Genomic DNA, 26,943 nt, shown 5'->3' on the forward strand with positions numbered 1-26,943 from the left:
CTAAGACCATCGGAAAACAAAAAGATATTTACATTACGATTCATAACAGTAGCAAAATTACAGTTATAGAGTAGCAACGAAAATAATTTTATGGTCGGGGGTCACCACAACATGAGGAACTGTATTAAGGGGTCACGGCATTAGGAAGGTTGAGAACCGCTGCTGTAGAGGATGCAGCGTCACTGGCCTTCATATGGGATCCAAACTGGGACACTGCTGCTCAGAGCTGGCGCTCCCAAGCCAACTCTTAACCCACGAGCCATTTGGCCGGCCCGAAACTGGTTAAATTCTTGAAAGCAGATATTAAATGCTACTTCTTCATGAAACTTATTCTTAATCATCCCAATGAAAAAAAATCCCTTCTGGAGTCCATGCCATCTTATCTGGACTATTAATAACAAAAGTCAGTGAAGTAATGTTTATAATCACTGTTCCAGCTCTCTACATATAATGAAAGCACATTGAGGTCAAGGATCATATGTCAGACTCTAGAATATAGCATTGGGTATACAGTGAGTGCTTAATAAACGTGAATAAAATTAATCTTTTAGGTTATTGAAAGTGATAAAATAATTTGGTCAGAACTGATTTAAAAACTATAACTAGTTTTAATGTGGTAAACTAACTTTGGCATTTGAAATATTAATAGTATACGATGAGAAAGCTGAAATCAAAGTGTAATAGTTACCTCTCAAAACAGTATAAATTAATACCATAGTGTTCTAATTAAAAGTTACAAATTTTCATTAATCTTTATTTTCTCTTCTAGGGTATTCCAGACAGAAGCTCATACGAAAATAGTGAGAGAGTCAGAAATTGCAGGTAAATATGTTAATGTAATCCCTGATACACCTGTTTTCTATAAACTTTTACTATAGCTATATAGTACTATAACCAGATAATTGATAAAACATTGTCTATCTTTTTGCTTAAAAAGTATAACTTGAACCATGGAGGATAGAAAGATTGTAATTAGTAATTTTTTTATTGTTAATGTCTTGTGCAATTTTTCTAATGCTTTATCAATGTATCCTTGAACACATTTTATTTCATTTTCAGAAACAGAAGCAAGGGAAAATGTTCTATTTATGCAGTAAGTAAGGAAAATGTGATTCAAATTGTATTTTTAAAGTTGTATATTAAATGAAGTGCTGTTTAAATTAGTATCCTTTTTGTTATTTATTTTTGGGTCTCTTCTGGAATCTCAGTATTAATTCACAAAACAAATTATTTGCAGAATTTAATATACTGCTATATCTGATAAGTATGTGTATTGTGTACAGTTTATTCTTTTAATAGAGTGATGAAATACTCCCTCATATATAAATCCTTAAATACATCAGCTAGTATAAAACAAATACCAAGTTTTCAGATTTTTTTCATTAAATTAGTTTTTATAATATTAATACATAGAAAAGTAAAGACCAGTAGTTCTTGAACAAATGAAAAGATGCTTATCTTTATAAGAGAAATACAAATTTAGACTATATTGAGATAATTTTTCATCTAATCAGTTAAGAATATAGGTAAAAAGTCACTCTCATTGCTAGTGGGTATAAATTGTAGAAGGCAGTTGGCCATATCATTCAAAATTTTAGATGCACATGCCCTTTGACTCAGCAATTTCATGTCTGGGGAATTTATCTCACCAACATACTTACAAATGTTTGAAATGAATATAAAGATCATTCACTATAGCCTGTATTGTAATAACAAAAGATGTGAAAGATCCTATAGGTCCATCAGTGAAGGACTGGTTAAATAAATTACAAATTTTCTGTGTAATTGACTCCTGTTAAAAGGGAAAAAAAGTTCCCATGAAATACTGATATAGAAAAATCCCTAAGCCATATTACCTCGGCTCCTTGAAGATAACCACTGTTGATAATTTTGGGTGTCCTTGCAGAAATTTTATTGTATATCCAATTTATCTTTAGCTCTATTTTTTTAAACAAGACAAAAAATAGAATCACTTAATAATGTCCCATGTTGTTACATATAGATCTACCTCAGCACTTCCCATGTTATAGATAGATCTACCTCATAATCTGTTGCATGTGTATGCCAACGTTTAGTCAGCTCCCTATTGGTGGACCTTTGGGTTGTTTCCTTTTATTTTTTAATTTATTTTTAAGGCTAAATTTCTAGAAAATAAATTGCTATATAGTTCATTCTTTTTTAAAATAAAATAATAAGCAGCATGTATTAAGCAGGTTTTTGTAGTATTCTAAAAATTAACAAACCATTAAGACAAATGTGAAAAAGGTTCTTTAATTATCATGTAATTTTTTCTGCCTGTATTAGATGAGTGGTTTTTTAAAGATGTCTTTGTATTTTCCTGCCTGTCACACTATGAAAACTTTTCACCTTCCCGGTTTTTGAGCTGTTGTGATTCTTGGTCATTGTTTGGGTATAGATTTTTTAAAACACTTTTTAAATTTTAGGAGTAAGAATCCAGAAGATAATTACTGTGAGATTACTGGTGAGTATGATCAGAATACTTTCTTATCATATACCTTCCTCTTCATCCAGATTCCTCGATAAGTAATGTCTAAAAGGACCATGAAAAAGAAAATGTGAAGAGAGCTCTATTCTTAACACAAAATCTTCCAATTTAAAATTTCACAAATTTACTTTATTTCTCCCAAACCTGCTTTTCCTCTTGACTTCTCAGCCTTGGACTCCCACTCATTCATTCACTCAAGTCAGGAAATGAGTCTTATTTTTAACTTTTGCTTCATTCCCTCTATCTATTTGGCCCCGCTCTCTTTCTATTCTGTCTCCTAAATATCTTGCAAATCTGTTACCTATTCTCTATTCTTTCTGCCACTGTTTGAATTCAAGTTCTTATTATTCTTCCTTGGGCTATTGTATTTAGTTTCTTTTTTTTTTTTAAGGATTTTTTTTTATTGGGGATTTGGGGGAATGGGAACAGCGCTGGGGAATTGGGGGAAGGGGAACAGACACGTTGCTGTCTTTTTGTTCTTCAGTCTAGCTGTGGAGAACGTTGCTTCACTGGCCCAGGTTGGCACCATTATTGTGCTCTTCCCGGGCGAGGCAGATCAGTTGCCAGCTTCTGGACGGCCGCTCACGCTGGCTGCTGGCTACACACGGTAGCCCATGGTAACCCACTGCCACAGGGGCTGCAGCCTACGCCGTCGCCGGTGACTCACGGCAGACCAGCTCCAGGTTGAGCAGTTGTTCAGCAGCTTAGCTGTGGAGGGTAGTGTCACTGGCCCTCATATGTGGGATCCGAACCGGGGCCCTCTGGCATCCGAAGCCAGTTCTTAACCATCGCGCCACTCGGTCGGCCCTGTATTTAGTTTCTTATCCTACTAATCCATTCTATATATTTCTAAATCTGATTACATTACCTCCCAGGTTAAAATTGTTCAATGACACTTTTTTGCTTACAGGATAAAACCCACACTCCTTAGAACAGACGTACAAAAAAAAGCCCTTTATGATTTGGTTTATCTTCTTCAACATTATTCCTTTCCCTTTATAAAGGCATCTTATGGTCTAGTTCATGAAGAACTATTTGCAGTTCCCCATGTGGACTTTTTTCCTCCTGTGTATCCATTGATAAATGCTATTTCCTCTACCTAAAGTGCTCTTCCTACTCCAATTTGCTTAGCAGTCTTCTCATTTTCCATTCATCTTAGCTTAACTTCAGTGCTATTCAAAGTACCCAGTCCACAAACTGTTACAGTCTGTGATAGAAGAGGAACTTGCACTAAAATGTAAATCAACTATGGCAGTAAACTACCTTTTGTTTAGCTTACATTTTTTTCTTAGCAAAGCTATTTTTGTTTTGTTTTGTTTTGTTTTTAGCTGAGCCATCCTCCCACCTGTTGGCCACTCAGTGGCAGCTCAGCTCGGGCTGGACTCGAACCGCTGTTGCTCAGAACTCAAACCCTTGAGCGAGCTCTTAACCAACTGAGCCACTCCGCTGGCCCTTAGCAAAGCTTTTTTGATGAAGGAAATATTACATGATTTACATTGGCTGCACGCAAGCTCCTTCTTCCATCATGAATTGATAACAAGCAGTTATGTGTGGCACCATACATTAAGTACTACTGGCTTAAATTGACCTTCCTCTGTCAAAACCAAGAAGTTAGAGTCACTTTGTCCTGTGCTCTCAGAACACCCCTTTTATTTCTCAGTCTAACGTAGAATCTCTATCACATTGTATTTTCGGTATTTACTTTTTGCTGTCTTATTAAACTAGAAATTCTTTGAGTGCAGAAATTTCGTCTTGTTCTTTGTATTTTAGTAGATAGTTAAGTTTTGGGGCATGTAATAGGTGTTGAATCCGTATTTTTTGAATAAATGAGTGGAAATATGATAAATATTGTAAATAAGGCTTCTAATAAAAACGCTGTAAATACTTCATGTTCAGTCAGTCATGGTTGCCATAAACTCTTCAAAATGTTCTAAAGATTTACCTTTAAACTTAAGTATTTTTAAATGTATTTCCTTTGTTAGTATAGCATCTTCAATCCTTTTTTTTTTTTTTAAAGATTTTTATTGGGGAATTGGAGGAAGGGGAACAGACAAGTTGCTTGTCCTTTTGTTCTTCAGCCTAGTTGTGGAGGACGTTGCTTCACTGGCCCAAGTTGGCACCATCATTGCGCTCTTCCCGGGCGAGGAAGATCAGTCGCTGACTTCTGGACGGCCACTCACAGCGGCTGCTGGCCGCTCACACTGGCTACTGGCTACACATGGTAGCCCATGGCAACCCACTGCAGCAGGACCTGCAGCCTATGCCGTCGCCGGCGATTTACGGCAGCCCAGCTCCAGGTTGAGCTGTTGTTCAGCATCTTAGCTGTAGAGGGCAGCATCACTGGCCCTCATATGTGGGATCCGAACCGGGGCCAGCTCTTAACCAATGCACCATTCGGCCGGCCCTCCTTTTCTTATTTTTAAAGTCCATTTTGTTACCCAAATATTTATATTTTAATTCTAAAATATCTTGAGTCTAATCCCTTACTTCCATTTTCATTGTCTCTTGCCTTAACAAATTCATCATGACGTGTGTGAACTATTACAGTAGCTTTCTTATTGGTTCATCTTCTCTTGAACCTACTTTCTTCTCTTTCTCTGGAATTATTTTTATAAAATTTCATATTAGGAATGTCTAGATTTCTTAATGTAGACTAAAATTTAGACACTTTAAAATCTTACCCTAACATTTCAGTCTCATCATTTGGTACTTTTTTCCATGTAACCTCTGCTATCCAGGAAATAAAAATAGAGAAGTGAAGGAGGAAAAAAGTAGTCTAAATTTTCCACCTTTAAAATCTGTACCACATTCTAAAAATATTTCAGTCACACAAGAAAATACAGTAATCACTGTTCTCTCTGTCCCTAAAAAGAGACAATTAAAAGTTAATAAAATTTAATATGTAAGTCCTTACAAAGAGCTTAGTAACTAATAAAACTTCAGTAAATATGGTAGTCTCCCCATATCCGTGGGGAATATGCTCCAGGAACCTCAGTGGATACCTTGAATCCACAGATAGTACCAAACTCTATATATACTATATATTTTTCCTATACATACATACCTATAATAAAGTTTAATTTATAAGTTAGGCAGTTTCACAAATAGAAAATTTGTTCTTACCTTAGATTTTAGCAACTTCAACGTACAGGTTTTTTTTTTTCCTTATTAAGTTGAGAACTTTAACCTTTTCACTTAACGGAAGCATATTTGAATTGCCAGCATCACTACTGTTGGACTTTGGGGCCATTACTAAGTAAAATAAGAGTTACACGGACACAAGCACTGCAATACCATGACAACTGATCTGATAACCGAGATGTCTATTAAGTGACTAACAGGCAGGTAGACTATATAGAGTGAGTATGCTGGACAAAGGGATGATTCATGTCCTAGGCAGGATGGAGCAGGATGGCTCAAGTTTTCATAATGCTGCTCAGAATAGCACGCAATTTGAAACTTATGAATTATTTCTGGAAATTTCCATTTAATAATTTTGGGTCATGGTTGACCACGGGTGAGACTGCAAAAAGCCAAACCGCTGATAAGGGGGCTACTCTACTGATAATTAATGAAGAACCTAAGAAAAGGAAAATCAGCCTCTTGGTGATATATGTATATTTTATCATTGGCTAGTTTGTTTGTTTTTTTCTCAATAGGGATGAACACATTGCTTTGTGCTCCCATTCAGACCCAGATGCAACAGAGAGAGGTATGAGTTCATGCAAGTGCTTTCATAGTTTAATCTCCCTTGACAGTTAAAACTTTTTAAAAACTCAAAATTTAAGGGTAATGGCATGTAGGGGTTACTTACCAAAATGGACCCATAGACTGGAAAATCTTCCTATCCTTTGAGTTAACGAATGATAGTCAAATCACTGCCAGTTTAAATAATAGAGAAATATATTAGTTATATCAGGACTTCTCAAACTTTAATGGGCATATGAATCATCTCAGAATTTTGATAAAATATTGATTCTTATCCAGTAGATCTGGCATGTGCCCTGAGATTCTATACTTTTAGGAATCTCCTGGGTGATACTAGTGCACTGGTCCATAAATCATACTTTGAGTAACTAGGAGTTTGACAAATAAAACCACCGTGTTAAGGTTCAAAGAGAACCCAACTCCCAAGAGTACAGAGTGTGCTATAAATTAGCCATCATGCACTTATCTCTTTCTAAGTCTTTTTTATTTAGAATGAGAATGACCTATTTAATACAGTAATTAGAATTTTCATTATAGTTGCATTTGGTATTGTCAGTCGTTTTTATTTTTTAGTAATTCTAACGGCTGTATAATTAACCCTAAACTTTTAATTTGTCCCAAAACACTAAAAGTATTCAGACTTTAGAAAAAAATTTAATAACAAATTACATACCACACCATTGATTCAAACTGATGTATCATGAATCCATTATTGAGGATTATTTATATAGTACTCTATATATAGTACATGTTGTAAAATACCTTTTTAAAAGTTTACATTTTATTTGATTTTTTAATGTTTTGCTTTTATTATAGATTACAATTACACAGTACAACCATGAAAAGAAACATACAAATGACCAGACAGTCATCTTTTCAGATGAAAACCAGATGGACCTGACAGCAAGTCACACCGTGATGATTACCAAAGGCCTTGTAGATTATACCAAAAGTGAAAAGTCCACCAAGATAGATACCACATCATTTCTAGCTAACTTAAAACTCCACACTGAGGATTCGAGAATGCAAAAAGAATTAAATTGTTCCATGGATCAAAACACTTCTTCAGAAAAGAAAATAAATTTCAGTGACTTCATAAAAAGGTTGAAAACAGGAAAATCTATTTCTACAGGACCTGATAAAGAAAATTCTGAGATGTATATTCATTCCAAAGAATCAAATAGGGCCTCTTCTATAGATCAAATGCATGTATCTCTTAATGTAGATGAAAATGGCAGTAATATGACTAGAATCTTTGGAGAACAAGATAATGGGATGAATTTCACCCAGTGTCATACAGCCAATATTCAGAGTTTGGTTCCCACATCTAGTGAGGCCAGCTTAAGGGAATTTAAAAGTGATGATATTACAGTTTATGGCAGTGACTTGATGGACTTGACAGCGAACCACACTGTACAAATTTTACCCTCAGCAGATAATTTATCTGAAATAGAAAATCAAGCTCAGATTTTCACGATGGATGTTACAACAGGTTATAAAACTAAAGCTCCAGAAAAGAAAACTGTTTTTAAGAGTAAAATGAATACTGCTCTTCAAGATCTTTCCTTAAATCCTAAAGGTGAAATACATATTACCAGAAGTCATATTACAGGGACAGAAACTCACACAGTCACACAGACTTCTAATCAAGATAGCAGAACATCAGCCATGATCCCAGAATCTATATGTTCTAGTCCAGCTATTCAAGATTATAAGACATTTTTATATTCTAGCTGTAATGATGCCATGGAATTGACTAAGTGTCTCCCAAGTATGAGACAGGAGAAAAATTTGCTAAAGCATGACAGTAATTATTCCAAAATGTATCCCAATCCAGATGCTGCCTCTCTTATAGAGAAAACTATTTATTCTGGAGAGGATAACATGGACATTACCAAAAGTCACACAGTTGCAATAGATAATCAAATTTTTAAGCAAGATCAGACAAACGTACAGATAGCAGCCATACCAGTATCTGAAAAAGAAATGATGCTCCAAAATCACATAACCGTGTCAAAAGATGAGGAAATGAATGTAAATTGTAGCTCAGTTCCTCATGTATTTAAGGAAAGAACACAACAGGGCCTGGCAAATCCTCTGTCTATTCCATTGACTGGCAAAAAGACTGTAATCTTCACAGGTGAAGATATGGATTTGACTAAAAGTCACACAACTAACATAGGAAGTCAAGTTCCTCTTGCATTTTATAATCTAGCCTCTGAGAATACAAATAAATCTCAGTCTGACAACAAAAGCCCTTTAGATGAATTAGAAGAAATTACCAAAAGTCATACCAAACCATACCAACAACCAAACATAATATCTGAAAATATCCTAACTGACACCTGGGGCAAAGAAAAAGATCAAGTTTTGAAGATTTCACCCTATCTTGATAAAGATTTTCCTCAGTCAACCAATATTAACCAGGACAAAGCAACAAGCCATAATATAGTATACTCTGGTAGAGATTTTAATAAACAAGTAGCACTGGGAAATAATAGAAATATAGTTTCATGTGAGCAATCTTTGTTTCCTACTGCAAAACTATTTTCATCAGAAGGACAATCTGCCATGAAAAATCATAATACTGCTGTTAATAGTCATACAGTAAAATCTGTACCAAGCCAAAATTCTAAACTGCCTGAACCACTCAGGAAAAGTTTAGGCAATCCCACCCTTGACCCTACTCATGACAAGACAATTATTTGTTCAGAAGAGGAGCAAAATATGGATCTAACCAAGAGTCACACTGTTGTCATTGGATTTGGTTCTTCTGAAATACAAGAAGTTGGTAAAACTAATTTAGAAAACACAAACGGCCAACTAATGGTAAACAGACAAGTAGCTATGAAAGTTGAAAAATGTAATAAAACTCCTATAGAAAAAACTGGAGTATTTATTTCTAATGATATGGATGTGTTTGAGGACAGAAATGTACAGAAATCTGGATTTCTGAATGGAAAGCAAGATGTCAAAATTTGTGAAAGGAAAAGTGTTGGCAGACTAAAAATTGATAGGACTATTATATTTTCAGAGTGTGATTTAAATGATATGGATATCACCAAGAGTTATACAGTGGAAATAAATCATAGACCTTTATTAGACGAACATGATTCCCATTTGGTGCCGTTGGCAGGAACTTCTAAAACTGTTTTGAATACACGTGGGGAGGATGACATAGAGATCACTAGAAGTCAAACAAGTGCCATAGAATGTGACACTGTCTCACCAGATGAAATAACTACTAGGCCTGTGGACAAAACTGTAATGTTTGTAGATAATTGTGATGAACTAGAAATGACAAAGTCCCACACTGTTTTCATTGACTACCAAGCAAAGGAAAGAACTGTGCTTCCGGACAGACCTGACTATGAACTATCCAAAAGGAAAAGCCTAGTCAAACCAAAAGTGACTTCTGCTGAGAGTTATTTCTTTCCTCAGAAAGGTGAAAGTGACCATTCAGCAAAAGTCAGCCAGCTAACACTGTTGGGGGGACGGTCTAATAGTGGTCTTATGGAGAAAACTGTAGCATTTATAGCTAATGATAACATGGAAATGTCTACATCAACCGTTTGGAAAAATGACAAAGATGTACAAAAGCTTGGATTTCTGAATGAGCCTCTGTCAGGCAAAAGTCAAAGAAGGAAAAGCCTTAGACTCAATGACAAACCCATTGTCTTTTCAAGTAACGATAAAAATGATATGAATGTCTTCCAGAGTTGTATAGTGGAAATAAATAACAAAAGTGCCCTGGAAGACAGAGGGGACTTGGCAGGAACTTCTAAAACTATTTTGTATACGCCTGGGCAGGATGACATGGAGATCACTAAAAGTCACACAACTGCCTTAGAATGTAAAACTGTCTCATCAGATAAATTAACCACTAGGCCTATGGACAATACTGTAATGTTTGTAGATAATCACAGTGACCTGGAAGTCACCAAGTCCCATACTGTTTTCATTGATTGTCAAGCTGAGGAGAAAATACTTCAAGAGTGCCCTAAATTTGGAATAACAAAAGAAAAAACCTTGAGTGTTTCTTTTTCTAAGGATAGTAGCTCTGTTCAAGAAATCATTAGGAAACAGGCACAGGCTACAGAAAACAAAATTGTTCTTCACACTGAGCAAAAGTATCATGTGATACCCTATTCTGCTAATACATTGTCTGAGGATCAAGGTGAGATCGAAATCATCAAATTCCATAGCACAGCTGTGGATGAAAAGGTCAGGGGAAAAGTTGTAGACCAGGCCCATACATTGGAAAATGCCAAACTCGAAGGCTGCCACTTAAATAGCAGAGACAGAAGAAATGTGAATTTTACAAACAGTTGTGCAACTGCTAATTTTGGATCCAGTGATAATTATTCCTGTTTACCAAATGTTATTTCCTATTTTGATAATTTGGAGGAGACTGCCATGTCCTTATGTAATAAAAATGAGAAAGCCAGTAATTGCCCAGTACAAAATGATCTTGCTAATGCAAATGTTTTACCCAGTGAACATGACTTGAAATCTGAGGGACTGCCTCTCTCTGCTCCTTGTTCTTTGTTAGAGAAGGAAAAAGTTGTTCAAACCAATACCAAAGGACAGTTAGACTGTATCAAAACAGTGTTCAAAGATCAAGATCTGATTAAGAAGCCCCAAAATCTATTAAGTAATCAAACTTCAGTATATGGTGAAGATTTGGGGGATATGACTAAACTTGATACAAAGCAAGTACCTTTTAAGCTTCCAGAGGATCAAACAGAGGCCTTTGTTGATGTTTGTGTTCCTTCTCAGCCTCATCTCTTAACCCAGCTACCTCCATTACCTCAACAAGGACATAATATTCTTAGTAAAGATGAAAAAACATTGTCTAAACTTGGAAATAAGAATTTAAATATTATTATAGGAAATCCCTCAATACCTACATGTGGAAATGAATCCAAAATGCTCAGTAATGAGAAACAGGTTACTGTAGCATGTGAAAAAGAACTGAAGAAAAATATTCAAGCAGCTAAATGTAGTACAGCTATAGATTTCGACAGTAACTCAGACTTGACTAAACAAGTTATTCAAACTCATGCCAATCTTAAAGTAGTGTCAGATCCTGTATTTGCATTGAATGCTGCAAATTTTAGTAGTGTCAAACAAAATCTGAATAATATGAGTGGGAAAACTGAAGAATTTTTAGATTTTCAAACTGTCCATATTCCACCTTCTCCAGAACCATTACTTAAATTAGTAAGTAAGGCAGACAATGATGTGAGTATAGTACAAGTCACAGAAATGCATAATACTAACACAGTGTCCAGCAATGTTAAAGATAATAGAGATGAAGAAAATAAAATTTCTCATAGTGGAGCTGATACCAACTCTGTACCATTAATGACAGTTGTAATGGATAAAGTGAGGAGATGTTCTCTGGGAATATTTTTGCCCAGGTTGCCAAACAAGAGAAATTGTAGTGTCACTGGTATTGATGACCTGGAGCCGATTCTGTCAGACACAGCTGATTTAAATCACTTCGAAACTCAGCCGGTCTCCAGTAAGGATTCAGGCACTGGATTTGTTGCAGCTAAAATGAACTTAAGTCCATCTCAATATATAAATGAGGAAAATCTTCCTATATATCCTGGTGAGATTAATTCTTCAGACTCTATTAGCATAGAAACTGAGGAAAAGGCTTTGATCGAGACATACCCAAAAGAAATTTCACCATCTGAAAACAAAATGGAAGAAACCAGCAATAGCCAGAAAAGAACCTGGGTACAAGAAGAAGATGATGATGTTCAGAATGAGAAAAAAATCAGAACAAGTGAGATTAAGTTTAGTGATACTGCACAACATCAAGAGGTGAGCGCTCTTGAACTAAGGAATGGTCTTGATTTTAAAAAATATGAGTACTCTTGAATTTCAATTTTAGTCTTGGGTAAGCAGTAATTGATTTTTCCCGATTACAGGGCTGGAGAAATATTTCTATGTAGAATCTTAAGGAGTTAATTGACTAACAGCTAGACTTAAAAACAATTTAAAGTGACAAATCATCACAAAAAATGAAATGGAAACTAGTACAAAAATTAACATTGAAATTGTGTGATTTTAAGTATTCTGCCACCTCTAGTGCTTTGTCATTGTGATTTTGCATATGGAAATCTCTAGGCAGGGTATATGTAGTTTGAAAAGTCATCTTCAGTATTTTAAATACTTGGAGGGTAAATCCTTTTTATTATGCAGACTGCATAGAGAAATGCTTGACTGAATTTTCTTGGCTAATGAGGATATGTAGAAGCTGAGAGTCCATTTCTTTAGTGGATGAGAAAATGCCTAGGACAAGCCCATTATCTGAAAGTGAAGTAAGTGAGATTTTGTATTTATGAAAGAGGTCATAGATATTAAAGTTAAAGGAACACTGATTTGAATAACTTGGGAGAATAAAAGCTGTCACTCAAACTGAGTTTTATAGGTAGAAAAATAAAGATTAGAAAGTATCAGATATTCATAGAAAACAAAGTTTAAACTTGAGAAATATTTAAATAAGCTTAGAAGATGATTTCAGTGGTTTTATAAGATGAGGTCCTGAGGAAATGGTTTGTCTATGAAGGCTTGAGAAAGTTAACTAATATAAAGTGTATAACTGAATAGAGTCTATGAAAATTAGTATTTGTTCAGTAAATATTTATTTAGTATCTGCTATGGTCCTAGGTACTATTCAGGTGCTGGGAATGTTTCAGTGGGAATTTATAGATAAAAATCTGCTCTCATGAAGCTTGCTTTATACCATTTAGACAAAGAATATAATGGCCTCAAAAACATATGTAAATAGGTAGATGAAAATGGCATTTAAGACTGTAAAGTGAAATGGTTAAAATGGTACAAGCAGGATCACATGTCTTATTTGACTTCAGCCAAAGGAGTCTTGGTCACCAGGTGAAGAAAGTACTAAAGCCTGGAAATAAATTGTCTTTCTACATTCTAGCCAAGGCCACCATGTACAGCCAGTATTCTATTCTGGTTTTCTGCAGTGTCGTCGCCCTGACCTTGGTGGGTAGTAGTTGAGTAGTTGGATAGGTCGGCATTTAATAGCTCATAGGATCTGCATATAACTTAGATACATCTGAGAAATAATTTGCTTATACAGTATACACAGTTATTTCTATATATTTTAAAATAAAGTTATTCTTAACTCTAAAGACCTCAGTTACCTGTTACTTATTCTAATTGTTTGCTAAAGTATTTTGTATAAGTTATAGATAAATTTTAGTATTTGTTAGTCAACAATGAATCATTGTTTAAGTATACAGTATCATAACTTTATCCTGATGATGTTCCTTAATTGATAATTTCAGATTTTTGATCACCGTGCTGAAGGGGATATAGATAAAAATGCTAACAGTGTATTGATAAAAAGCCCAAGCAGGACCCCATCTAGTTGCAGCAGTTCTCTGGATTCGATCAAGGCTGATGGGACCTCTTTGGACTTCAGCAGTAAGATTCATAAAAGCTAATTAATAGAAGTCATCTATTTACTTGACTAATAATAAATGTATTATAAATAAATGTATATTCAATTCAGGAGATATTTAAAAATTTATATAAGGTTTTTGGGAGTTATAAATAGCTGATTAGTAAAATAATATTTAGTTTATTTTTTATTTTTATTTTTTTATTTTGTGATTTTTTTTTAATTTAGTTTGTTTTTAATTCTTAGTTATTTTCATAAATTGAGATGTAATATACTACAAGGGGTAGAGTGATTTCCTTAAGAGGTTTATAATCAGTAGAGAAACGTTGAATGGAGCCTTAAAACTAACGTACTTTGCCCTACAAATGACAGTCTTCCCAAAAAGATCCTAGTGGATAGCTTCAGGAGTATGAACCACACATAAACCTGAATGATCAATAAAATAAAGTTTACAACTTAATTTTGATTTGTTCATCACCTGAATTTGCCTTACTTCTAGCACACCGCAATAGTCAAATGGAGTCACAGTTTCTCACAGACACTATTTGTGAAGAGAGCTTGAAAGAGGTATGTTAAAGTATTTCTCATTTCTAATGCAACTAAATTCCTTGTTTTATTTTTTCTCCTTTTAATTTTTAAAAAATTATGAACTATTTTAAATATACAGAAGACAAGTTTTGTTTTCTTTGTTAAGGACCCGACCTGGCAGTTATGTATTATATGGAGTACAAATCATGATTAGAAGACCTACGTTTTGTTGTTTTTTTCCCCCAGTTCTGTTACTGAATAACCTTAAGAAATAAATATTAGATAAAATCTACTCATGTATAGCCTACAAATATCTGGATTGTATTTCCACAAATATTTGCAAAGCACTTTAAACTATTTAGAAACAAATGAGATGGTTATAATCAAAATGAACTCACCTTGAATGGTCATGCAAACTTTTTTTTTCTTTCCTTAGAAACTCATAGATGGGAGAATAACAATAAAGGAGTTCCTTATACTTCTTCAGGTCCACATTTTGATACAGAAACCCCGACAGAGCACTCTCCCAGGCAAAGTAAGTGCAATTTCTTGGCAAAATAGTTGCCTCAGTTAAAATACGAGTATATTGTACTTACTTACTAAACTGCATCAAAGCAAACATTTATTCAGAAACAAAAAATGAGTCTAAGGAAGCAAATTCCCTGACAAAGTTTTCCTATAATATTTACATTTGTGGTTAGCATAAAAATTGATATATTTTTATATCCTGGATTTTGATAAGGTGACAGATTTTTTTCCTTCTTGAAATCTATTTTGTTTTTGATACTTTTTCCTGAACATATGCTCTTTCCTAGTATTATAAAAATCCAAGTTTAACAGTTTTTAATAAATATTTTTCAAAATTAAATATATTTAAGATCATAGAATATTTCAATAACACAATTAACAAACTCAATTTAAAAAATTAAAAGAGGGCCTGCCAAGTGGCTCAGTTGGTTAGAGCGCGAGCTCTGAGCAAGAGGGTCGCGGGTTCGATTCCCACATGGGCCAGTGAGCTGCGCCCTAGCTGAGCTGGTGAGAGCGCATGCTCTTAGTACTGTTCGACACCCCTATGGGATGGTGGCTGTACCCCCCTCCCCGCTCTGCCTCGCAGCTAAGATTGAACATGGCACCTTGAGCTGAGCAGCCACGAGCTGCCGACAGGTGGCTGGATGGCTCAGTGTGCAACAAGGTTGCTGGTTCGACTCCAGCATGGGATGGTGGACAACACCCCCACGCCCCCCCACCCCCAACTAGATTGAAAGCTGCGACTGGACTTGGAGCTGAGCTTGTGCTCTCCATGACTAAGATTGAAGGACAACTTGACTTGGAGCTGATGGGTCCTGGAAAAACACAATGTTTTCCTTCTCCAATTCCCCAATAAAAATCTAAAATAAAAACATTAACAGAAAACCTTATAATGCTTTCTTAGGGATATTTCTTTTCTCTTAAGTCTGTTGAATATTAACAAAAATTAGTTATGCCCTTGGCCACAAAGAAAACATCAACAAATTGAAAAAAATGGAGATTTTTATGGACTGCATCATTTGATCTTAATCCAATAAAATTAGGACTGATAGAAGGACTAAAATATTCTTAGCTTCTTGAAAATTAAGAACCATACTTTTAGATCACTCTTACATGAAACAGGAAATCAAAACTATTTAGAAAGCAAAATAAAGGAGAACACATTATACCAAATCTATGGGACGTATGGGGAAAATTATGTTTGGCAGGAAATTGCTGCGTCCCGCACAGCACAGGCAGTGAGGAGTCAGCGGGGACGGTGTAGGGTTAAAGAAACAAAGAGACAAAGATAGAATTAAGACATGAGGCCAGGGGACTGCAGTTCTCGCTCTGAAACTGAGTGCCGAATCGGGCCAATGTATGGCTTTCATTGAGAAACTTTCAAAAGAGTAAAGAAACTTTCTTTCTAAAGTCCGTGTGATAAGTGCCTTAAGGTCAGTTTCCATCAACCAGCCCCATTGTACTCCAGCACATGCTGTGCCTTCATACTCCTACACACACAACCCCCAGGATGGTACAGCTGCTGCTGCGGCCATGAACTAAGGGAGATAACCGACATCATTCCTCCGGGTCCCAGTTTTCCAGGACACTCCCTTGAGGTAGCTTGACCGATATCATTCCACCGGGTCTCAGTTTTCCAAGACACCCTCTTGTGACCTTGTTAGGTCAGGGGCTGGTGTGGGGGGGGGCAGTCAAGGATGAGGCTATAAGGCAACAGGAAATTAAAAGCCTCACATATTATTGTTACAGAAGAGACTCTAAAAATAAAGGAATTCTTAATACTTTAAGAAATTGGAACAATAGCGGGTGGCAAGTGGCTCAGTTGGTTAAGAGTTGGCTTAAGAGCATGAGCTCTGAGCAACAGGTTCGATTCCCACATGGGCCAGTGACACTGCACCCGAGCTGAGCTTTTGCTGAGCTGCCAACATGTGGCAGGATGGCTCAGCTGGTGTAACAACAAGATTGCCTGTTCGATGGTGGGCTATGCCCACCTGCAACTAAGACTGAACTCGGCACCTTGAGCTGAGCTGCTGCCCGGATGGCTCAGTGGACTTTGATGTCAGAGACTTGAATTCAAATTTCAACTTGTAGCTTTACTAGGTATAAGAATTTTAATGGAGTATTCAAATTTTTCTTTGTAGAACTTTTCAAAATAGGCACCCTGAAACTTCAAACAATTCTTAAACATGATTTGTCCTTAAAATACCAGTTCTGAGGGACTGAAAAAAAAAATTTTTTTTTTCCAGTTTACTGTAAACACACAACCTACCCTGGAAGACCTGATGTTAAGTCAATATGTTTACCGACCCAAGATACAGATTTATAGAGAAGATTGTGAGGCTCTTCGCCAAAAGATTGAAGAGTACGAAAGGTTTTTTTTGTTTTTTTGTTGTTGTTGTTGGATGGGTTAAAAAACCTGTGTGGTAAGATTTTAATGCAAATAACAATGACATAGAAAAAACTTGGTGGCATTAATTGACGGTATGATACAGTATGTTTATAAAAAGAGTTTTGGCTTTATCAGACAGATTGAAGCTCAACCTTGGCTACAACACTAGCTGTGTAACCTTATGTATGTCATTTAACCTTTATTTCCACATCCATAAATTGGGGATAGTCATATCTACTCACCAGGTAGAAATGAACAGTAGAAATAGTGTATATAAAATGTTTTCATGCCATTTTTAGCAAAAAGTATGGCCTCAATAAACAATAATTATTAGATTATATCATAAATTGTCTGCAAATGAACATCTTCAAAAGTAGATAGTGCCCTTTACAGATTTATGTATAGTGCCTAAAATCAAGAATGCCTTTGGGTTTATAATTTTATCACTTTTGCCCTTGATTTGTGTGTATAAAAGAACATGGTTTTACTCGGACTATAGCTCAGTGCTTAGGTATATATAGGCGTTGCAGACAAATTTACAAATTAGGTATAGTATATCTAGTTTCCTGAAGGTACAGGATTTGCAAAATAATGTTTTTATCATTCTTATCTAGAACTGTCCAACTAAATTTGAACCAATCTAACAAAAGAAATAAAATAATCTTTTAAGAAGTATGGAGTTTTAAAAATAGAAACTTAAGGGCCGGCCGAGTGGTGCATTGGTTAAGAGCTGGCTTGGGACACCAGCTCTGAACAGCAGGGTCCCGGTTCGGATCCCACATGAGGGCCAGTGACACTGCCCTCTACAGCTAAGATGGTGAACAACAGCTCAACCTGGAGCTGGGCTGCCGTGAGTCACCGGTGACGGCGTAGGCTGCTGCTCCTGCTGCAGTGGGCTGCCATAAGCTACCGCGTGTGTGTGGCTGGCAGCCAGTCTGAGCAGCCGGCAGCTGGTTTGAGCTGCCAAGAGCCGCCGTGAGCAGCCGTCCAGAGGCCGGCAACCAATCTGCCTCACCCAGGAAGAGCGCAATAATACCAACATGGGCCAGTGAAGCGACGTCCTCCACAACTAGACTGAAGAACAAAAGGACAGCAACTTGTCTATTCCCCTTCCCCAGATTCCCCAGTGCTGTTCCCCTCCCGCAATTCCCCAATAAAATCTTTAAAAAAAAAATAGAAACTTAAGATGCTGTTAAATGATAGTATTGCAGATTTGCCTGATTCTGGTTTGTTTACTCAACCAATTTATATATTGAGCACCTAAGTACTGGGGTTCTTCACTAAACAAGACAGACAAGTTTCTTCTTGTTAAAAGAACTTGAGGACCGGCCGAGTAGCGCGTTGGTTAAGAGCTGGCTTGGGACGCCAGAGGGCCTCGGTTTGGATCCCACATATGAGGGCCAGTGACACTGCCCTCCACAGCTAAGATGCTGAACAACAGCTCAACCTGGAGCTGGGCTGCCGTGAGTCGCCGGCGACGGCGTGGGCTGCAGTCCCCTGCTGCAGTGGGCTGCCATAAGCTACCATGTGTAGCCGGCAGCCAGCGTGAGTAGCCGTCCAGAGTCCAGCGACTGATCTGCCTCGCCCGGGAAGAGCGCAATGATGGTGCCAGCTTGGGCCAGTGAAGCAACGTCCTCCACAACTAGACTGAAGAACAAAACGACAGCAACTTGTCTGTTCCCCTTCCCCTGATTCCCCAGCACTGTTCCCCTCCCCCAATTCCCCAATAAAATCTTTAAAAAAAAAAAAAAGAATTGAGGAGGGGGCCGGCCGAGTGTCTCAGTTGGTTAAGAGTTGGGTTAAGACCATAAGCTCTGAGCAACATGGCCGCCAGTTCGATTCCCACATGGGCCAGTGATGCTGCACCCAAGCTGAGCTTTTGCTGAGCTGCCAACAGGTGGCAGGATGGCTCAGCTGATGTAACAACAGGATTGCCTGTTTGATGGTGGGCTACGCCCACCACAACTGAGACTGAACTTGGCACCTTGAGCTGAGCTGCCACCTGGATGGCTCAGTAGATAGAGCGTGAGCTCTTAACAACAAGGCTGCTGGTTCAGCTCCCTCATGGGATGGTGGCTATGCCCAACCGCAACTGAGACTGAACTCGGCACCTTGAGCTGAGCTGCCACCTGGATGGCTCAGTGGATAGCGCATGAGCTCTTAACAACAAGGCTGCTGGTTCAACTCCTGCATGGGATGGTGGCTATGCCCACCTGCAACAAAGATTGAACACAGCACCTTGAGCTTAGAGGCCACAAGCTGCCGACGGGAAGCCAGATGGCGACTGGCACCCTCCACAATGAAGATTGAAAAACGACAACTTGGCTGGTCCCCTTCCCCAATTCCCCAACACTGTTCCCCTCCCCCAGTTCCCCAATTTTAAAAAAAAAAAAGTTGAGTATCTCAGGGTTTGTCTGAGAATATTTTATTTTGAATGAAATAGGATCTTGCATACAATGAACAATTTGTTCAGATGTACTCTATTGTTTGATTTTGCACTTCTGTGCTTGTATATAATATCTTCTAACTCTGATACAAATTTATTTCTTCTGCTTATTAATAAGAGACTAATATATAACTGCTACTTTTATAAATGGTATTCTTTAATGGTGAGCTAAGACTTTGAACTGAATTGGGAACCTTTATTTAAAATAATAGCTACAACTTCACAACAATTATGCATTACAGGCCTTAAAGATTCTTTATAAGCATCATGTTTTCGTATTGAAACAAATTGATACATTGAGATGAGAATCTATTTGTGAGGAAAGTTTTTTTCCCAATGGTTATTTTACGCTGAGCCATCCTGCCACCTGTTGGCAGCTCAGTGGCTGCTCAGCTCGGGCTGGGACTCAAACCGCTGTTGCTCAGAGCTCGCAGTCTTGAGCAAGCTCTTAACCAACTGAGCCACTCGGCCAGCCCGTGACGGAAGTTTTTTTGATTCATAACCTTCTTGAACTGTTCTACAAGTGTTGAAATAATAAGGCTGGCAACTGTTCATGAGTGAATTCCCCCTCTTTTTATGTAGAAAAGAACTAGGAAAAATTAAAATTAAGTTAAGTATGCCTGTGGATCTGAGTTGATTCATTCAAGCTGACTTTTGAACCCATATGCTAATTAACTTTTCTATATTTTAGATTAAAGCTTTCTGCATTGAACCAAGATAAACTGTTGACTGATGTAAATAGGAACCTATGGGAAAAAATGAGACACTGCTCTGATGAGGAGGTACTTTTGTCTCATTTTCTGAATGGGAATCATTATAGATATTTTGAACAATTTTTATTGTGAAATAGGTAACTGTTACTTGGTGTAATTAGTGATAAGTTCTTTAACTTCTGAGGTGTAATATGTTACCAAGGTTTTACTTAATTATACGTGAGTAATTGTTAATATATAATCTTTTCAAACCTGAAATTATCAATTTAATATATGAAATATAGTTGAAATTTACTTAGAGTTTCCTCCTCCTTGTTTGCTTTTCACGTAGCGTAGATGAGGAAAATATTTAATTGATTAAATAATAGGTAACTAATTTTATATGTGCCTAATATATTAAAATAATTCTATTAACTAAGAGCCTGTCATTTTCTAATATGTAATATTAGTAAGTAAATTAAAACCCAGGATCAAAATTCAAATCTTTGGTTCTATTCTTAGGCTATTAAATGAAATTAAATTTGCAAATGAGAAGTGCCCTGCCTTAAGAATCAGAGTCTAGAATTTGTAAAGCTTAGCATGTATCATCTGAACCAGCCTTCTCAGACCATTTGCCTTTTCTAACTCATTTGTTTTAGTGCAATATAGCCTTTGACTTTTTCTTTTAGCTGAAGGCCTTTGGAATTTACCTGAACAAAATAAAATCCCGTTTTACCAAGATGACTAAAGTCTTCACTCACCAAGGAAAAGTGGCTCTTTACAGCAAGCTGGTGCAGTCAGCTCAGGTATTTGAGACAGTTAATAGCATAGAAGGAAAGAGCTATTAAAATTACTTTATTGTAGTACTGGAATATGAAGAATGTTTCTTAGACATGTGAATGAGACTTGGGCAAAAACTTAGAATTATTCGTAAGAGGTGGAGTTCAATTTATAAAAAGTGGCAAATCCTGGAATCTTGAGTAATTTTAGAATATATTTACTAATATGGACCTACTTCTCATCTCAAGTTTGTTATCCATTTTACATGTAATAAAACAAGATGGGATTCTGATGTTTCATTACTGATGATTATACTATAGTATTATCTTCCTCATAATCCATACCCAGCTGTGTATGTTTGTGTATCACTTTAAAATAGCATTTCCCAAAATGATCATCCTTTAAGAAAGGTTTTGTATTTAAAAACTTTCTATTACAAATAAGTCTGGGACATATTATACGCAATATCCCCCTTTTGGAGAAATATACTAGCATATTAATGTCTAAAGTCAGAAATCTTTTCTTTAAAAAAGTCTGAAAAGAAAAAATGCTATAATTCTGTTTGTCCAGTGTTTCCCATATTTATTTGACCATAGAACATTTTTTAAGGAACACTTTTTTTAAGTAGTATATTAATATGTTACATGGAAATGCTGGAATAAAGGAAAGTACAAAAATGAGTTATTAGTATGACATCGGGGGGGTGTCATTTGAGGGGTAAAAAGTATAACTTTTGCACTGTGTTGTGCATCTGAAACTAATTAATTAAATAAATAAATAAATAAAATAAAAATGCGTTATTAGAGTTTATATTAGACTGGAAACTTTGACCTTAATTTTAAGATCTGCCTGTTCATGATTTAGACATAGCAGTTATGTCAGCTATTTGAAACATTTATAATATTGTCAAGTTTTGTTTGGAACTTTAACTTGACAGTTTATAATGTTGTGTGTTTAGAATGAGAGGAAGAAACTTCAGATAAGGATAGATGAGATGGACAGCATCCTTAAGAAGATTGCTAACTGTCTCACTGAGGTGGAAATAGGTAAAGTATTTTGAATTCTCTTCCAAAAGAAAATTTAATTTTATCTAAATGCTTTCTTACAGTGCAAATTGCCGAAATCACTATGCTGAAGCCTTGCATTAGCAGCTTGAGACATTAAATTAGAGCAAATTAAAGCTCCTTTACTATGGTTCTCCATAACACAATCAACAAGAGATGCCCAAGATAATAAACCTTTTTGAAAGCTCTTTATAACCTAAACCATAATCTCTTTTTTAAATAGATGAATTTATCCATTTAAAAATTAGCCTTTCAAGTTTGACCTTTTATAATCCCAACTTGTTTAGTATTGTCCTGAAATTGCTTTCTCAAAGATCACAGAATTCACATAATCATCAAATTTGGTAGCTCTCAGTCCTTAACCATCTTGACCTCTTTCAGCATTTGACATTGCTGATTATTCTTTTCTTCCTGAAAGTTGGAGCTCTCTGAACTTCTATGATCCTGCACTACCATGACCCTAGTCTTTTCTCGTGGTTGTTTCTTTTAACTCCTCTGTTGTCCCCGTGTGTAGGGATTTGGATTTTATCATCTACTCATTTCTATATTCTTTCCCCTAATGCTTTCACCTGCCTTAACAATATGTTTATATGAGTGATTCCCAAATTCAGTTAAATTCATCAAGCATTTTTGAGTACCTATTGCATGGCAAACATTGTGCTTAGCATCAGAAAAAAAGTATATTGAAGACATAGATTTTTCTATGTAGCTTGTAATCATTTCAGGTGAAGGCATCTTTAGCTTCTTTATCTTGAGTTCCAGACTTAACATTTTTAGCTTCCTGCTGAACCTCTCTGCAAACATGTACGTAAGCACATTAAATTCTGTGTGAATAAATAGACTTTATTGTCTTCTCCAATTTCCAAAATAAAATCTGAAAACTTGTTCTCCCTGATGTTTCTTGTCTCTATTAATGATGTCACCATTCTTATATCTTGTCAAAGGCTCAAAACTTTCATTGTCTTTAATTCTCATTTATTAAATGCTGTCATATCTGCTTCTTCATCTCTTATATTCTTTCCCATTCCCATTAAAGCTATCTTTAATTCTGAAATGTGCTATTTTAAGTCTTCTAACTTGAAATTTTTCTACACTCTTCATTCTATCTCATTCCAGTTCAACCTTCACATTGCTGCCAGATTAATATAATAATTATGGACAGTTTTCCTTACATTACTCCCCTGAAAAACTTTTCTGTCTTTCTATTTATTATAAAATAAAGTCCAAACTCCTGGGCTTGATATATAACATTCTCTACAGTCATTTTTAGATTTTTCTTTCTTACATGATTTATTATAATTACTCCCTTATACATTCTAAATTCCAACCACAGCTTATCATTTCTTGCTGTCCTGCCACTTTGTCTTGGCCAATGCATTCTCCTTCTGTTTTCTACCAAAAGAAGTAGTCTCTATCTCCCTTGAGCTCTCATGGCTATTGTGTTAGTACTTCTTATAATACCTATCACACCTACTTGTAATTAGAGTTACTTTTGTATAGTTTATCTTCCTAACTAAATTGTGAGTTCTATGGGAGTAAAAATCAGCTTTTACTTTTCTCCATATCCTTCAGAATTCTTAGCACTATATTTTCCACAGAACCTGTCTAGTACATGTTTTCTGCATTGAATTGATAATAAGTATATGAATTCCATAGTCTTAGACTTTCCTACCCCTTACTTTCTACTTCATGGAAAAAAAATAGAAGCTGTTAGGCCTGAACTTCTAAACTTCCTGCTACCGAAGAAACCAGTTTTACATATCTACATATCCATTCTGTCAACCTTTCTTTCTTTTCCCTAAGACCAATTTTTCCACCTAAACTTTAAATTCCATCCCGTCTTCTCTGCTCAGGAATCGTGTATCACTGATTTTCCCTTATCTCTTGTATATTCAGCCTCTCTACCTCCTCTACTGGATACATTCACCTCTCTCTCATCTTTAAAAAGACCAACAACCACACTTCCTTTTCTAGGTACCACTATTGAATAGCTCCCTATTTCTTTCTTGTTTCTTCATTATTTCTTGAGCAAATATACTGACTACCTACTAAAGGCCATGTACAGTGCTCAGTGCTAAGAATACTATGGTGATTAAAAACAAAAATTTTATGCCCGTTGGAGCTTTTAGTCTAGAAGAGAATATAAGAATTAAACAAATAATGTTATGGTAAGTGCTATGGAGGAGAGGTTACATGGTGCTGCTATAAGGTCCTAAAATAGAATTCTGACCTAGTTGAGTCAGGAGAGGCTTCCCTCTGAGGAAGTGACATTTAAGGTAAGATCTGAAGAATGAGTAGGAGTTAAAGTGAAGAGGGGAGAAAAGACTATTCAATATGAATAACACATGCAGAAGCCCTTCAATGGGAAAGAATGTACCAACTAGAAGGGTCTGAAATAAGGCCAACTGTGTCTGGAATAGAAAGAGCGAAAGGAAACGTTGTCTGAGAAAAAGCTGGGAGATGTCACCAGGGGCCAGGCCAAGGAGGGCCTCTTAAGGAGTTTTGACTTTTTCTAAGAACAGTGAACAGCCATTTAAAGGGTGTTAGGCACTGGCTGCAGTATATAAATTGGATTTTAAAAGATCAAGAGTAAATATAAGAAGTTCAGTAATTATTGGGCTGGTATGGTTAAAAATAGTAGCTTATATTAAGGGAGGCTGGTGGTGGTGAAAAAAATGTAGATTCAAAATATATATATTTTTTTTTAATTAAAATTTATTGGGGTGACAATGGCTAATAAAATTACATAGGTTTCAAGTGTACAGTTCTGTAATACATCATCTATATATCACATTGTGTGTTCACCACCCAGAGTCAGTTTTCCTTCCATTACCATATACTTGACCCCCTTTACCCTTTTCCAAAAAATATTTTTGAGGTAAGAATCTAAACTTGGTTTGGGAAGAGATTGGAATTTTAAGGATGACTTCAAGGTTTTAAAAACAAATTAAATAAAAATTTTTAAATGTGTGTGCATCCATTTATATGTGTGTATCTATTCCAGCTTAATCCATGGGGCTGCCTAACAATAACTTTGTTATACGTAAATTTATGTAAACAATTTTGACTCAAAGTGACTGAGAAATATTTACTTGAGATCATTGCCATATGGCCCAAAGTTCAGTTGTCTGACTCTAGAAGCAAGTTTTCATATGAAATTATAGCTTAGTGCTTTATTGGCAAGGAAAAGTAGGAGAAAGAAGAGTGTTTGTGAAATATTCTTGATTCATTTGGAGACCAAGTATTCTTTTCATCTCCAGTTGTTTAATTATTTTTGACTGAGTTATTCTAATGCACATTGTCTACTTAGAAACTAAGAATTTGGAGGATGAAGAGAAAGACAATCCTATGGAAGAATGGGATTCTGAAATGAGAGCTGCGGAGAAAGGTAACTGAATTAATTAAGGAGATAAATGGGAATAAAAAACCTTCTGTTCTGAGTTTGTTTATTTAGTTAAGATTAAGTGAGGTAGAATTTTCAATAAAACATGATTTTTGTAGCAACATTTCAATGTTTCCATTCTGATAGATTTGTTGTGATTTTTCTTTTCAAAGAACTAGAACAGCTGAAAACTGAAGAAGAAGAGCTTCAAAGGTAAGCCTTCAATTTGAATGTTAGAAAATATGCTAAACTTCACAAGGCTAAATGACTTTTTCTATGTCCAGAAACTGACAAGATTGGGGACATGACTATTCACTAAGTAGGGCTTCTGCTCTACTTTGACCTTGACCTTGGAGGCCATCTTAGTCCACAGTATTTTCTAAGCACTGTTATTTACAGGGCATTGATCCAAGGCAGTATTTCTCAAGCTTGAATATCCGGATTCTTCTAAAAATAAACCTAGCATTAAACTATTTTTATATTGTACTATTATACTTAAATAAGTATAAATAAGTTTAAAATGAGATGTATATTTCTTATACTCATGGATCTTATTTAACTGAAGACTAAAAGAAATCAAATATAGTGACAAAACCAATAGAATTCCAATTGACTACATTGGTTTGACATGTGATGATATTTGGCTGAAATTAAATTGATGCTAGCAAAATGACTAACAAAGCATAAGTTCTATTTAGACCTAATAAACTAAACAAGACCAAATGCAGGCATCAAAATTATGGCATGTCTCAGTTTTTAGGTAGGCTTTCTCATTTTCTGCATTATGCTTATGTTTTTATCATCAAAATGAAAATGTAAATGTTAGTAACAATAAAGAACATATGAACCCCCAAGGATATCTTTATGGATCCTAATTTGAGAGCCTTGATTTAGGCTTTTCTTAATTAGACCCACACTTCTACATTAATGCTCATTAAAAAAAAAATACCTGAGAATCCAAAAATAGATGCCATTCAACTCATTGGGGAGGCATCTAGCATGTGATTTCTTGTCATAAACTATTTATCTTAAAGGAGTCCGAATTTTCTAACAACAGACTTATCTTTCTGTGAATATCTGGTTTGATTTGCAGAAATCTCTTAGAACTGGAGGTACAGAAAGAACACACCCTTGCTCAGATAGATTTTGTGCAAAAACAAACAAACAGAACTGAAGAGTTACTGGATCAGTTGAGGTAAGGAAAAGCAGGTGTCATTAGTGTTTCATCCTATGCCTCTGTGATTGTCTAAACCAGGGGTGTCAAACTGGCAGCCCACGGGCCGCACGCGGCCCTCGAGGTAATTTTTTGTGGCCCACGATGCTCTGAAATAAAATGAAAATAGAAAACATTGTTATGAAGAAAATAGCGCTTAGGGGAGATCGAGGCAATACCGTACACACAATTCCCTCGTTAACCCTTTAACTACTGAAGACGAGTATACACGTGGCCCAGTGCCTTCCCTGGGGGCCTGTGGG

At 36.1% G+C, this 26,943-nt stretch overlaps 1 protein-coding gene across 1 annotated transcript in view; it reads left to right on the forward strand.

Annotated features, from left to right (window-relative positions):
- The window catches only part of KNL1 (kinetochore scaffold 1), a 76,971-nt gene that overhangs the window by 32,253 nt on the left and 17,775 nt on the right, over positions 1-26,943 (forward strand). Inside the window, exons 7-21 of the mRNA XM_019644857.1 lie at positions 770-822; positions 1,060-1,093; positions 2,445-2,482; positions 6,166-6,218; positions 7,031-12,049; positions 13,543-13,681; positions 14,158-14,225; positions 14,623-14,721; positions 16,961-17,085; positions 20,241-20,331; positions 20,931-21,047; positions 21,980-22,067; positions 25,396-25,473; positions 25,641-25,680; positions 26,561-26,662. Of these exons, the coding sequence (XP_019500402.1) occupies positions 770-822; positions 1,060-1,093; positions 2,445-2,482; positions 6,166-6,218; positions 7,031-12,049; positions 13,543-13,681; positions 14,158-14,225; positions 14,623-14,721; positions 16,961-17,085; positions 20,241-20,331; positions 20,931-21,047; positions 21,980-22,067; positions 25,396-25,473; positions 25,641-25,680; positions 26,561-26,662 (6,144 nt within the window). The remainder of the gene's footprint in view (positions 1-769; positions 823-1,059; positions 1,094-2,444; positions 2,483-6,165; positions 6,219-7,030; positions 12,050-13,542; positions 13,682-14,157; positions 14,226-14,622; positions 14,722-16,960; positions 17,086-20,240; positions 20,332-20,930; positions 21,048-21,979; positions 22,068-25,395; positions 25,474-25,640; positions 25,681-26,560; positions 26,663-26,943) is intronic.

Source organism: Hipposideros armiger, unplaced genomic scaffold (assembly GCF_001890085.2).
Source record: "Hipposideros armiger isolate ML-2016 unplaced genomic scaffold, ASM189008v1 scaffold_92, whole genome shotgun sequence".
NCBI lineage: Eukaryota > Metazoa > Chordata > Mammalia > Chiroptera > Hipposideridae > Hipposideros > Hipposideros armiger.